Source organism: Lissotriton vulgaris, chromosome 8 (genome assembly GCF_964263255.1).
Source record: "Lissotriton vulgaris chromosome 8, aLisVul1.2, whole genome shotgun sequence".
In the NCBI taxonomy this organism is placed as follows: domain Eukaryota; kingdom Metazoa; phylum Chordata; class Amphibia; order Caudata; family Salamandridae; genus Lissotriton; species Lissotriton vulgaris.
In genome coordinates, this window is record NC_141696.1 from 204,052,086 (window position 1) to 204,066,173 (window position 14,088).

At 44.7% G+C, this 14,088-nt stretch overlaps 1 protein-coding gene across 1 annotated transcript in view; it reads right to left on the bottom strand.

Moving 5' to 3' along the window:
• Positions 1-13,245, bottom strand: part of NOX4 (NADPH oxidase 4) — a 727,367-nt gene extending 714,122 nt beyond the window's left edge. Inside the window, exons 1-2 of the mRNA XM_086933983.1 lie at positions 12,966-13,245; positions 12,021-12,113 (exon numbers count right to left, since the gene is read on the bottom strand). Of these exons, the coding sequence (XP_086790109.1) occupies positions 12,021-12,113; positions 12,966-13,091 (219 nt within the window). The 5' untranslated portion in view covers positions 13,092-13,245. The remainder of the gene's footprint in view (positions 1-12,020; positions 12,114-12,965) is intronic.
• Between the last annotated feature and the right edge of the window lie 843 nt (positions 13,246-14,088).

The following is a 14,088-nucleotide window of genomic DNA, read 5'->3' on the forward strand; positions in this document are numbered from 1 at the left end:
CACCAGATCAGACCAAGTCAAATTTAAAACAATGAATGGCGTTTCCGGCTCAGACTGACCAAAAGTCTCGAGCTTAGTGTTATGTACTGGCTTTAGTGTAGCGCACCTCATGCCACTAGTGTGAGTGGCATGAGGTGCGCTACACTAAAGCCAGTAACATAACATAAGCTGAGCACTTTGGGTAGTTTGAGGGAAACGCCATTCCTGTTTTCAAATTTGTGGTCTGAATGTGGTCAATTCTCATTATGTGGAGTCATTATTGTTATTATCTTGTTTTGAACTTTATGCACCTCACACGAACTGTTAATGGAAGTGGTGCAGTAAATAACAAATGCTTGTTTGAATCCTCCAACGATAAAATGCGTGTGCTGGGTCTGTGGATTTTGTCAAGGTAAAAGAAGAAAATATTGCCATCCTACTTTTGGGATGTTAAGTTAAAAACACAGAAAACTACATTTTTTAGATTCATTTAATGTGGGGGTTTTACAAATCCTCTAACTGTTTGGATACCAAGAGGCCATGTAAATGACAGACTTTGTATTTTGCAAGTTGTCGACTAACAATAACAGTAAAATACTCTGGAAGACTCATATTCTGCATAAATCAATTTAAAAAGAAGATAAATAAATATATTAACACATCTTAAAGATATACGTCCATTAAAGTTTGATTGAAAAAATGTGGTAGTTTAGCTTGACAAAGTTCTCAATTTTTTCAAGTTTTTTTACATGATTTTGTAATTGGCTAAATTGGACTACTAGTCCCGGAATGCAAAGAAAAACACTCAGTCATGGATCTGGGCCCTGAATTGTGCCCTCGGGGCAACAGTAGGCATGGCGGACACTGGAAGGTAAAATATTCTTTTTTAACTGCAGTCCTAGAATATTTGGGGAAAGAGCAACTTTCTTTCAAATATTTCAGGAGGCTTATTTACTATTCTAGCTCTAGCCTGAAGTATTTGTGGATAGTTATAGACTTGTTTCTTGGCCCAGGAGTCAATTTTATACCGGGAGAAAGACCGATCACCCTTCATGTAGAAACAAGGAGACTAACACAACACCTACACATTTTTAACTGATAGCTATAGTCTAAGCTCCACTGCATGTACAACTCTAACCTACTTCAGCTGACAACTCACCCCACAACTCCCAACAGAACCCTACAAGAGCCACTCAAAATCTATCTCAACATGGCCCCCCAGAACATTGATCGCATACTTAGGCACTTAAACCACAGCACCCCACCTCATTTTGAGTTGAACCTGAGTGCAAAGAAATATGAACTGTGTCCTACTCCTTCCCCACTCTTCCCAACTTTGCCCTTGAGAGATAAGGCCCCAACTCTTGGAGCATAAAATATGTATATCACATTTCAAATAATTCCCCAAACATCCTTCTCAAGCAACTCCCAGAAAGACTAATTGCAGATACCTACTACACAGCCAACAATGGCACTCTGAAAACAGACTTCATCTTATACTCCAAACGCCCTAAAAAATGGAGAACCATTTTCCTTCTCCACATTCATATCTCAAAAAAAATGAAAATTACATATAGATTTAAACTCGCATACACCCCCTCCCACAGCTTTAGTGGGCCGATCCTAATTTCTATGAACAGAACATGCAACATACTAATCCAAGCATCAGACCAGCACCTCACCATCTTTGATCGACACTTCTCGTCACTTATTGCCTCATTAACACATGCTGGCCATACTCCCAACCCTCCCCTCTACCGTTCTCCTTTAACAGTCATCACTCTAGCCACTCTACTTCTGGTTTCCTCTACCACTCAATCCACCGCTCCTTCCTCTCCTGTCACACGCCTTAGTCGAGTAAGCATCAGTAAATACCCCACTGCTCCCACCCTTACACTCGTTCACACTGCAATGCATTCCCTAGATGTGCTCACCGATCATGACAGTGCCAGCTCGACTTCTAGTCCTTACACCACTGAGCCCCTCTCGAACACAATACTGACTCCCCACAGTAAACCCACTCAACCCAAACAAACCCTCCTTTCTGCTCACTTTACAACTCTGCCCTTCCCTCCTTTAAGGATCACCTGTCCACCTAAGTCCCGGGACCCTCTGCTTGTCCACTCACCCACAGAATAGATAGCCTCCTTGACACTCTCACCTTGAGCCTGAGCCAAATTGAGCAAAAACTTGACTCTCTAGTCACAGTCATCTCTCTTGTTAAAAATTACCGCACGATCCAGACTAAGGTAACACACTACTCTGCCCCAAGAATAGAGAAAGGGTCATCCCAAAAAAGAGCTCTGAGAAACAAGCAAAACACCCCTGCCATGCCTCCCTCCTCTTTAGCTGATGTTCCCACAGAGCCTTCCAGACTCTCAAACCCATTCCCCAATAGAAGCTTTATGACTTAGCGAATTCTACAGCACAAAAACACTGCTTGCTGACCATAAATCTCTCTCCAGAATCCCTGTGATCCTGGGCCCAAATCAATTCCCCCGAGCCCACATGTCACCTACACCTCCTACTCAATACATCACTGTCCAGACAATACACTCCAATAATAACAGTCCTAGCTTGTTAGCCTGTATGCACCTTAACTGCAGATCGGCAGTGAGACATGCCATCGATCTAGCTGAAACTATACTTGAAGAAGGAATTGACATTGCATTTCTAACCGAAACCTCGCTCACCTAACACTCTACCCTGTTTCTGGACTTGCTCACTCTGCCTGGCTATTCTAGCATCAGACAGGAAAGACCAGGTCAAACTGGGGGTGGGCTAGTGATCATCTACAAAGAAGAAATTAATTGTAACACACTAGAACCTACAAACGTTTTGACCTTCAAATACCGTCTACCACCCCCCTAGTGATCGCACAATCTTCACTGAAGAACTAACTGACTTTATTACACAACACTTCCTAACTGACACAAATGACATTTTTCGAGGTGACTTCAATCTGTACTGGAACAATGCTGAAGATGGCACAAACCGTAACTCAACTAACCTTCTTGATATCAACAACCTCAAGAAATATTGCAACAAACCGACCCACAGGCAAGGCTCTGCTCTTGAAGCCATAATTTCTAAATATAAGCTTGTCTCCCTCCAATCTATCAAGCCCACCGACTTGTCGGACCACCATCTCTCACTGTTCAATCTTAATGCCCATACTCCATACTCCACCCACCACCACCAACAAACCAACGTACTGGGCAAGAAACATTAAACACATCCCCTTAACAGAACTGGAATCCTGGATCTGCACCCAACTACACTCGCAACCTCTCCTTCACACCATTGACAACCTTACCAACCATTGTATACCAAAACCAAGGAGTATCTTACATTAGAAATACAATCTGTCAAAAGTCATGTGTAGACATATATCATGCAACAGAAAAAGAAACTCTTTGTAGCAGGCTTGTTTCTTCTTTTGGGTTTTTATTTTTATTTCCACTTCAGGTATTATTTTTGAAAAATGCTTCACAAAACAAGATGATCAAATGAATCCAATTCAATTGATGGTCAACATATATCACAATACAGCCAATACAGCCTACGCGTTTCGTCCTCAAGGGGACATCATCCTGGCTGTGAAAATAAAAAAAGAAAAACAAATATAACTAACCAATTCAAAGATACTACAATTATCCAATCTATAATCCTACCTATATAACAATCTGAGGCAATATGGAACTCAGCCTGCCTATATAACAATTCTGCTAAACAATATCATTGAAATACAATTTTGGTGTAAAAAACAGAACCACTCAATCTGAGTGTGACATAGAACCTGTTTAACCCTTCTTTTGGTTTATCAAGGCAAAAAAACATTTTACCACTGAATAATTCATTCCATGTCAACGTGCACCTTAAAATTAACAATTTACCTCTATTTGTGCAACAGTGTTCAAGGATCGCTCACCTAAATTTCTAGAGCCCACGGGAGAATTTCTTTCGTAAAGATATGAATGGTTTTCAATGAGGCGGTTGAGAAGTCTCCTAATTTATGAACACGTCTCTCATATGATCCACTAATATAAAAAAGAAAACAACATTGTCACGAAAATATCTTCTATGAGATGTATTCGCAATTCAAACTACTTTCTGTAAATATGCTCAATGAGTATTTCCAGCATTTTTCTATGTATGTAGTGACATGAATATTGCACATATAGAATGTAGGAAGTTACAGCAAATTGTCGACTCTTTACCATGCGGGTCGCCGAGGATGTAAGACACGGGAGAAGCAGATCGTTACTGATTGAGGTAGGTGCTTGAGGGACATGGGGCTCAACTAATTGCCTAGCTTAGTTTAAAATTGAGAAGATTATTTTAAAAGGAGACTACTAATTACTTTGTCTCCGTGTTTATTCGTGTCAATTATTTACTCTCAGGAAACCGTTTGAATTGCGAATACATCGCATAGAAGATATTTTCAGACAATATTGATTGAACAAACCAGCTCGCATCAGCTCAAGCAAGTCTTGAAGGTTAGGAGTTATATCAAATTGTACTCTTATGTTGTACAGACACAGTGTTATTTTTAGAATTTAAAATTTGTCCCTTAAGTATTGGAGTCAGGGGACTATACGTTGTCACTATGCAGGGGTGCAATATTCTGACTAATAAGTTTAATGAAAAACACATTTTCTTGGAACTCGTCCATCCAATTGATTTTCAAAATCATATACGTTTTCTTTTTTATATTAGTGGATCATATGAGAGACATGTTCATAAATTAAATAAATTTGTTTAGCAGAATTGTTATATAGGCAGGCTGAGTTCCATATTGCCTCAGATTGTTATATAGGTAGGATTATAGATTGGATAATTGAAGTATCTTTGAATTGGTTAGTTATATTTGTTTTTTAGGTCTCGCGACCTATCGATGTGCGCAAGTGCATCGAGCGGAGCGAGAATTCAAGTGGCGAAAACATCGTGAAACCAAAGGGCTTTCAGCCCCGCGGTTTTCATGCAGTTCCTGTGTACATGCACGCGCATCGCATGCAAGCCCAGCCTCTCGCATTCACACCAGCAACTCCCCCCTCCCACACCAGCACCTCCCCTCTCTCGCATTCACGCCCCCCCCATCAGGCTTCCCTCCCAATCCGCCTGCCTCCCCTCGCGCATTCACGCCCCCCCACCAGGCTCTCCCGCCCCCATCCGGCTTCCCTCGTAATCTGCCTGCCTCCCCTCGCTCGCATTCCCTGTGCTTCTATTCTCCTGCAAACTAAAACCACTGAGTAAACAGTACCTATCACCTACATTGATCCCACCATGTTTCGGGTCTTGCACTTTTATTTAGAAAAAATTATGGTTTTCTAGGGGCTACAGTTCTGAGCTGCCTCCACCTAACCAATCGGATTTGCACATCTAATGACAGCAAGCACAGAAATTGAAAGTAGTTTCCCTACAACATATAGCAAATTAGCAAACCTGTTGGTAAATACAGCATGTATTTTACAAGCGTGTGCATGGAACCCAAAAAAGACCCACCCAATTGGTTTTTTTTGCGTGAAACCGAGCCAGAAGTACTGGAAAGCTTTACATGAGCAACAGTTACATTATACAGCAACTCCCCCCTCCCACACCAGCACCTCCCCTCTCTCGCATTCACGACCCCCCATAAGGCTTCCCTCCCAATCCGCCTGCCTCCCCTCGCGCATTCACGCCCCCCCACCAGGCTCTCCCGCCCCCATCCGGCTTCCCTCATAATCTGCCTGCCTCCCCTCGCTCGCATTCCCTGTGCTTCTATTCTCCTGCAAACTAAAACCACTGAGTAAACAGTACCTATCACCTACATCGATCCCACCATGTTTCGGGTCTTGCACTTTTATTTAGAAAAAATTATGGTTTTCTAGGGGCTACAGTTCTGAGCTGCCTCCACCTAACCAATCGGATTTGCACATCTAATGACAGCAAGCACAGAAATTGAAAGTAGTTTCCCTACAACATATAGCAAATTAGCAAACCTGTTGGTAAATACAGCATGTATTTTACAAGTGTGTGCATGGAACCGAAAAAAGACCCACCCAATTGTTTTTTTTGGCGTGAAACCGAGCCAGAAGTACTGGAAAGCTTTACATGGGCACCAGTTACATTATACAGCAACTCCCCCCTCCCACACCAGCACCTCCCCTCTCTCGCATTCACGCCCCCCCATCAGGCTTCCCTCCCAATCCGCCTGCCTCCCCTCGCGCATTCACGCCCCCCCACCAGGCTCTCCCGCCCCCATCCGGCTTCCCTCGTAATCTGCCTGCCTCCCCTCGCTCGCATTCCCTGTGCTTCTATTCTCCTGCAAACTAAAACCACTGAGTAAACAGTACCTATCACCTACATCAATCCCACCATGTTTCGGGTCTTGCACTTTTATTTAGAAAAAATTATGGTTTTCTAGGGGCTACAGTTCTGAGCTGCCTCCACCCAACCAATCGGATTTGCACATCTAATGACAGCAAGCACAGAAATTGAAAGTAGTTTCCCTACAACATATAGCAAATTAGCAAACCTGTTGGTAAATACAGCATGTCACCAGTTACATTATATAAGGTCACGTTCACTTGATAGTATGGATCTGCGCGTTAAGCACGTGCAGCTTGTCTTGCCGAAGGGTCAAGGGACGGAATCTCGGTAGGGTTTGTACTTCATAATTCCAAGGCCAATACCATTAGTACCATCACGTTGCGCAACAAAAGCAGCTGTATTTAGAGCCAAGCGTCATTTTACTTTACGCTCTACATCATTTTATCAGTACCACTTTTGATTATTGTGTCGGATGCTTTAGTTGCTTATACCTGAACGAATTATAGGGCGAATACAAGAGGTTGGTAAGTGACAGAGGTACTAGGGCCCTTACGTTTTCGCCCACGGCTACATTTCGTATTACAAATACAGGTATAACATAAGCTGATGTTTCACATTTCCATCATCTGGCAAAAGCAATTGTTTAGCGGTGTAGAACTACTATGCAGATCAAAACCGGCAGGTTTACATTTAGCCAACTAGACTAACATTCACGCCACAGCTGTGTTGTGAAGCGTTGACATCTGAACAGGGCAGGTACACGTGCAGATGGGGACAGAGAGAAGCAGGGGGTGGCGCACTCAGTGTGAAAGATAAAGCTCCGGTGGCTCCCAGCATCGGGTTACGCCACAGATGCTGCAACTTCGTTACACCGGAGACGTGTGGGCTGGGCCACCATTTGTGACGAGACAACTTACCAGCAGTCCTACAATTCGGGAGACTTACTGCTCTCTTCCTCCAGCAAGACTCTTCAGAGCACCTCAGTCAGTAAAGGAATTAACAATCTCTTTGCACTTTGATTAAAGGCGTGCAGCCAATGAAAAAACTGGTTATATTTAATTAGCAGCAGCAGCATTTCTCCAGCGCCAGGCCACATCAAAGGCTCTGTGCCACTTTCACCCACACAGCAACACTTACAGACACGCAACGCCACTCACACCCACGCAAGCCCACTATCATCCACGCAACACCACACTCACCCACGCAACGCCACTCACTCACTCAAAGCCACTCACACCCACGCAGTGCCACCTTCACCCACACAGCACCACTTTCAGACACGCAACACCACTCACACCCACGCAAGCCCACTATCACCCACGCAATGCCACACTCACCCAAGCAACGCCACTCACCCAAGCAACACCACTCACACACGCAACACAACTCACCCACGCAACCCCACTCATCCACGCAACCCCACTCATCCACGCAACGCCACTCATCCACGCAATGCCACTCATCCACGCAACGCCACTCATCCACGCAACGCCACTCACACATGCAACGCCACTCACACATGCAACGCCACTCACACATGCAACGCCACTCACACATGCAATGCCACTCACCCACGCAACGCCACTCACCCACGCAACGCCACTCACCCACGCAACGCCACTCACACACGCAACGCCACTCACCCACACAACGCCACTCACACACGCAGTGCCACTTTTACCCACACAGCACCACTCACACACGCAATGCCACTCACACCCACGCAAGCCCACTCTCACACACGCAACGCCACTCTCACCCATGCAATGCCACTCACCCACGCAACGCAACTCACACACGCAACGCCACTCACCCACGCAATGCCACTCACCCACGCAATGCCACTCACCCACGCAACAACACTCACACATGCAACGCCACTCACCCACGCAACGCAACTCACTCAAAGCCACTCACACACACGCAGTGCCACTTTCACCCACACTGTGCAGTGCACAATAGGTCTCGCAGTAGGAAAGTTGGAGCTATTGGTTTTGTAAATGACAAAGCCCTTTATGTTTTTAAAATGAAAACAAAAATAAAAGGCATTGTTATTTGCAATTGTAATAGCTCCAACTTTCCTACTGCGAGACCTATTGGCAACGCCAGTGCTTGTTTTTTTTTATTTTCACAGCCCTGATGATGTCCCATTTGAGGACGAAACGCGTAGGCTGTATTGGCTGTATTGTGATATATGTTGACCATCAATTGAATTGGATTCATTTGATCATCTTGTTTTGTGAAGCATTTTTGAAAAATAATACCTGAAGTGGAAATAAAAATAAAACCCAAAAGAAGAAACAAGCCTGCTACAAAGAGTTTCTTTTTCTGTTGCATGATATATGTCTACACATGACTTTTGACAGATTGTATTTCTAATGTAAGATACTCCTTGGTTTTGATATAAAATTGTTTATTCTAGTGGCCTTTTGTGGTGGGCCATCCCAAGTGGAGTGTCTAAAAATTATCTATAATCAGATGGTGTTAAAATTGGATTTCACAAAGTGCTTAGAATAGGGAATCCTCACCACACAGCATAGTTGTTTCAACCTTACCAACCACTAGAACACTGCTATTACTGATGCGATCTACGAAATTGCACAGCTTGAACCTAAGCGCTCTAGAAAAACTCAATCTAGAACCTTGTTCAATTCTGACCTTAACTTTGAGAGGAGAAAACTTAGACAAACTGAAAGGCTCTGGAGACAAACTTTTCACTGGCTTACCTTGAACTCTTTAGATCCGAATGGCTATCCTACAAGAAGCTACCTTCTTTCGCAATCAACTGGATCTAGCAAAGAACTGACCTAGGGAGCTCTTTAACATTATTAAACCTCAAAGCACTTACACCTCCGAACCTGATACACCAGTCACTGTAGAACATTGCAAAGAAGTAGGTAACTACTTCATTGAAAAGTTGCAGAAATCTAACAATGTCTTTTCCATGATACTAGTCTGACATCTCTGCCCACCTGCATCATTGTCCCCTCGGTCACCACTAAAATCTCCACCCAAGGCTTAACCAAAGACCATTATGCACCAAATAAACCCAAAGTCAATCATGAACGCCTACAGCCTCTGTGGACAGATTTCAAACTCTTGACTGAAAGCGAAGTCTTCAAAATAATTGCAAACTTGAAGCCCACATTCCACACCACGGGTCCACCACCCTTCAGCATAGTGAAGAACCTCAACCACATCAACTCCCTGTTTTGGACCTAAATCGTCAATGTATTTTTTTCATCATGCTGTGTTCCTGAATCACTCCAAGTAGGACTTGTCACAACCATTCTCAAAAAGCCAGGAGCAGACAGACCCCTAGCGGCCTGGACAACCTTAGACCAATTACCAAGCTTTCTTTCCTTGCAAAAACACTGGAGAAGTGTGTCCTCCTTCAATCATGCAACAGATAGAGGAATTCAACCTCCACAACACTTTCCAATCAGGATTCAGGAAAGGCTGTAGCACTGAACCCATCATGATCAATTTTTCCGATGACATCCACAGATCCTTAACCCCTTCCGTGCTCCCGTCGGCCTCCCTCCCCAGTGCTGCCGACTGCCAACGGCTGACGCAGCCCCACCCACCCTTTAGAACGCCTGCACCGCAGCGGGAAAAACCGCCCCTGTTAAGGCGTTAAATGAAGGCAATGCCTGCCTCCTAACCCTAATTGACTTGTCCTTGTCATTCAATACAGTAAATCATCCACCTTTACTTGAAACTCTGGTCCACGTCCCATTTGCAACATCGCTGTCAGCAAATTAAAATCAACAGCTGTCTCTCTAATCCTGCTCAGTACCACAAGGCATACCCAAAGGCGCTATCCTTTCCCCAGCCCTTTTTAACCTCATCATTTTGAACCAAGCAGGGGTTAAAAATCACCTATACGCAGATGACACACAACTCTACTACAAAATAAAATCACCCTGTGACCTCCAACATCTGAACACTACACTATTTAAGAAGCAAGCATGGCTAAAAACCAACCACCTTAAACTGAACCCCAAAAAGGCAGAACTAATAATCTTCTCCCCTAAAAATGTACCTGTCCTAGAATGGATCAAAAATATTGACATGCTTAACTGCTCTCTTTCTCTTTCTAAATCCATAAAGTCCTTGGGCATCACCCTGGACAAAAACATATCAATGAGGGAGCACATTAACAACTCAGCTAAAGAAGCACTCTGAATACTCAGACACCTGAAAAAAATCAAACCAATTATCCACCCAGACGATCTTAAGGTGGTATTGCAATCTCTTATCATCATAAAACGTGTCTATTGCAATGCCCTCCTTACAGGAAATCCTAAATGTCGCCTTGTGACCCTTACAGCAGCTCTCAACGCGACTACCAGACCCCTCACAGGAATAAAAAGATTCTATCACATCTCTCCTGCCCTCAAAAGTCTGAACTGGCTTCCCATCAAAGGAAGATACATCTTCAGAACAGCCGGTATCACCCACAAGGCCTTCATACAATAAACCCCAAATACTTGGAGACCAAAATCTCGAGAGCAGGAAGAGTCCGGGCACTGAGAGGCTCCAACGCTCTTCATCTCATCATTTCGAACCTAAAGAAGAACTCAAACCAGGTGCGCTCCTTCTCAGGAAATGCACCTAAGACCTGGAACTCACTCCCCAAGGATCTCCGCTGCAACGCCCCTTTTCCTTCCTTCAAATAGGACCTTCAACTTCTACCTCTCAACAACTACTTCAACACAGGCACAAGCTGCTCTGTGTTTCTCTCATTGACTGGCTCCTTCAAGACTGGCCACCTGACCTTTTTAATCACCTTTATTCTCCTCGATGCCATGCCTCAATGTGCCCTTGTATTATGCTGTTGTCACTTGGAGAAGCGTGGCTCAATGGTTAGAGTGGCAGACCCTGATGCAGAGGTCTGGCCCGGGACCAGGGTTCAATTACCGCCTCGGTGGCTCTTGGACTCAATCTCCCCGGACCTGATAATTCTCGCCTCAGTGCCTAGTCTAATCAAGGGTCCCACTCTGTGACTCTGGGCAATAGCTTGCTCAATCTCCACAATGGCCCCAGCAGCGCTTGAATGCCTGGCTTCACCTTGGGGGTGCCCAGGAGTGGACATCTCACAGAAAAGCCAGGAAGGGTTCCACTGTGGTATTAATACAGCGCTACGAGACCTCTGGGTAGAAGGCGCTATATAAATACAAAAACACACACAACACACACTTTATAACCACCTAACTATGTATTGCTCTTTTCTTTGACCCTTATGAATCCCCTCAGGTACATCTTGTAAATGTAATCTCATAACATATAAAGCGCTCTTATAGCTTCGGGTCTAGCCAGCGCTACGTAAACCTCAAAAATAAATAAATAAACATATTCCCAAACTATTTTCAGGTAGGGTTGAAAAGTAGTAATTTTGAATGGGAGAAAGTGCTGCCCCGAGGGCGCAGCCGAGGACAAAAAACGTGGAATACTTTAAGGTGAATGCTCTACGTCTACACAAGTTTACATTTTTGAGTGTCAGATCCGCTTCTAGTGAGAAACGAAAACCCATTGCAGTCATGTTCTCTTTTCCCATTATTGTGGGCGTAGAGAGGAGTTCTACCTTTATCACTTCCCCTTGTCATTCTATTCATTTTTAAGTTTAAAAGGCTGCCCTGCATGCTGTTAATCATGCAATTTTTCAATTCATGTGAACCCCTCCTCTCCTATGATCATTCACGTCCCAGGTGTGGAGCATCACTTACCCCTATCATCTGCAGCAGATAGTAGTACTGGGGTCCACTGTAATAGAGGAAACTCCCACAGAAGAGCCATAGATTGAGCGCCAGCCAGAAAACCTGCAAGGAAGAGAACAATCTATAGGAATCCAGAAATGCAGTGTCAAGCCCTAGTGTGTCCAGCGGGAATGAAAAAACACATTTATTTTGTAACTAACATCAGCCATTTAAATGTTAAGCTACAAGTGGCACATTCTGCCAGTTATGGATTTTTAATTCACTACAGTTTGCAGTTTGGGACTGTTGATCAGTATTTATAATGCTGGACGAAACTTCAAGTCCCAGAATGCAGCAAACCAGATATTCGTATTAGGGGATTTGCTTCCATCACTGTAGATGTGTATTAAAGAAATGCCACTCTCTTAAAAGCGAAATAACAACCCTGAAAAAGATGCATTCTGGGGCTTGTAGTTTCGCGTTTAACTGTTAGTTTAGGCAAATAAAAAAAAACAACACAAAATGCATGATGCGCTACATTTTCAGAGTATGCTCATGGTCTGACCTGATGCGGGAGCATTTGGCAACTGAGAGAAAGGACAGGGGCACTTAATTTGTTTGTATGCTCGTACCCAGTTTGGACAACCAAAGATGAAAAGTACGTGATCCTCCTAGTTTCCAAAAATGCGACGTTTCAAGAAGTGGCCACTTCCAAACAAAACCATGCCGATGTACATGGCAGAGGAGAGGCAAGTAGCCTCTAACATGTATGTTGCCTCAGGCAACAATGCATGTTAGATGTGCCGGAGGATGGATACCTCTGCACCAGAAAAGCGGACACAAATGCAAACTTGCAGATTTCAGATGTGTCATGCGCGCGCCCCAGCACAGCCACCCAACAAGTTATTTTAATAAAACAGCTAGCAAGACAACCGAAACGTCACCCAATTTAACTCCACTCACAAACCACTTTACCAAAAACAGATGTTTTGCCCCCTCGTTGGAAAGCCAGCTCTTCCAGTGGACGGACATGCTGCTCTCGCCGGGACACCCCTCCTCAGCACGGCACGGCCAGGCAGCACCAGAGGGTGCCCTTTTCATGGAAGTTCAAAGGTTTCCTCACAGGGAGGCTGGGGACGCCGCGCTGCCTCCGCGGACCCCTTTGATGGTCATGTTTGCATTTTGTCCGTAGTTTTGCAGCGTCCCCTTGAAGCCCGTGCGTGCTGGTGTCCCGCGAGCTCCTTTGTTTAGGAGTGAAGTTGTCCCTGCAGGCAGCGCGAGGCACAGCTGAGTCACAGGAAACGCGGGCATCAAATTTCTCCCCCCCCCCCAACCAAACGTGAGTGACAGCATCCAGAGTGGGCAAAACATGGCCCGCTGCACCTCATCAGCCCTTAAAGAATGCTTAAACTAGTCTAAAAACAAAGTTGCAGTAGTGCGCATACATGTTGTAATATATTTGAAGGGGTGTTCTAGGTTATGTATTAAGACATGAGATCAACTTGACCAGTCTTGCTGAAAGTAACAAACGAGTGCACAACTAGTTTCCTAAGCTGGCTGTAGCCCTCCCCTAACGCTTACAGATGTGGAGGGAGGAAGCGGGCTGTCAGGGAGCTGAGGTGCTGTAAACTCATTATGCAAAAGCACAGCTGGGCTGGGGCGTGCGTTAGACCTCGTGTTAAATCTCTTTAGCATGGTACAGCGAAATGTAAAAGCAGAGCACAAGTCTAGCGACAAACATTGTTTTCATGAGGTGTTTTACGTGTCGCTCCTTGGCTTTCAATTGAGGAAAATAAAGGGAAACTCCTAAATTAAGATGCTATACAGTCTGTCATTATCTCGTTTTCGTTTTTAGGTCTCGCCTGTCGATGCGCATGCGCATCGAGCTTGCGAGACTATGGGGGCTTAAACAGTCTTTAACCAACTTGCAAGGAATCGTGGCGATTCCTTGCAGTGCCCGTGAAATTCAAGCTCAATGCGCATGCGCATTGAGCTTAAAAGCGCGTGCACATGCCCCCAGCCGCCTGCCTTGCATGTATTTTCCCTCAGGCGCACTCCTCCCACACCCCCGCTCCGCCCCCTCCCCTGCCTGCTGTGT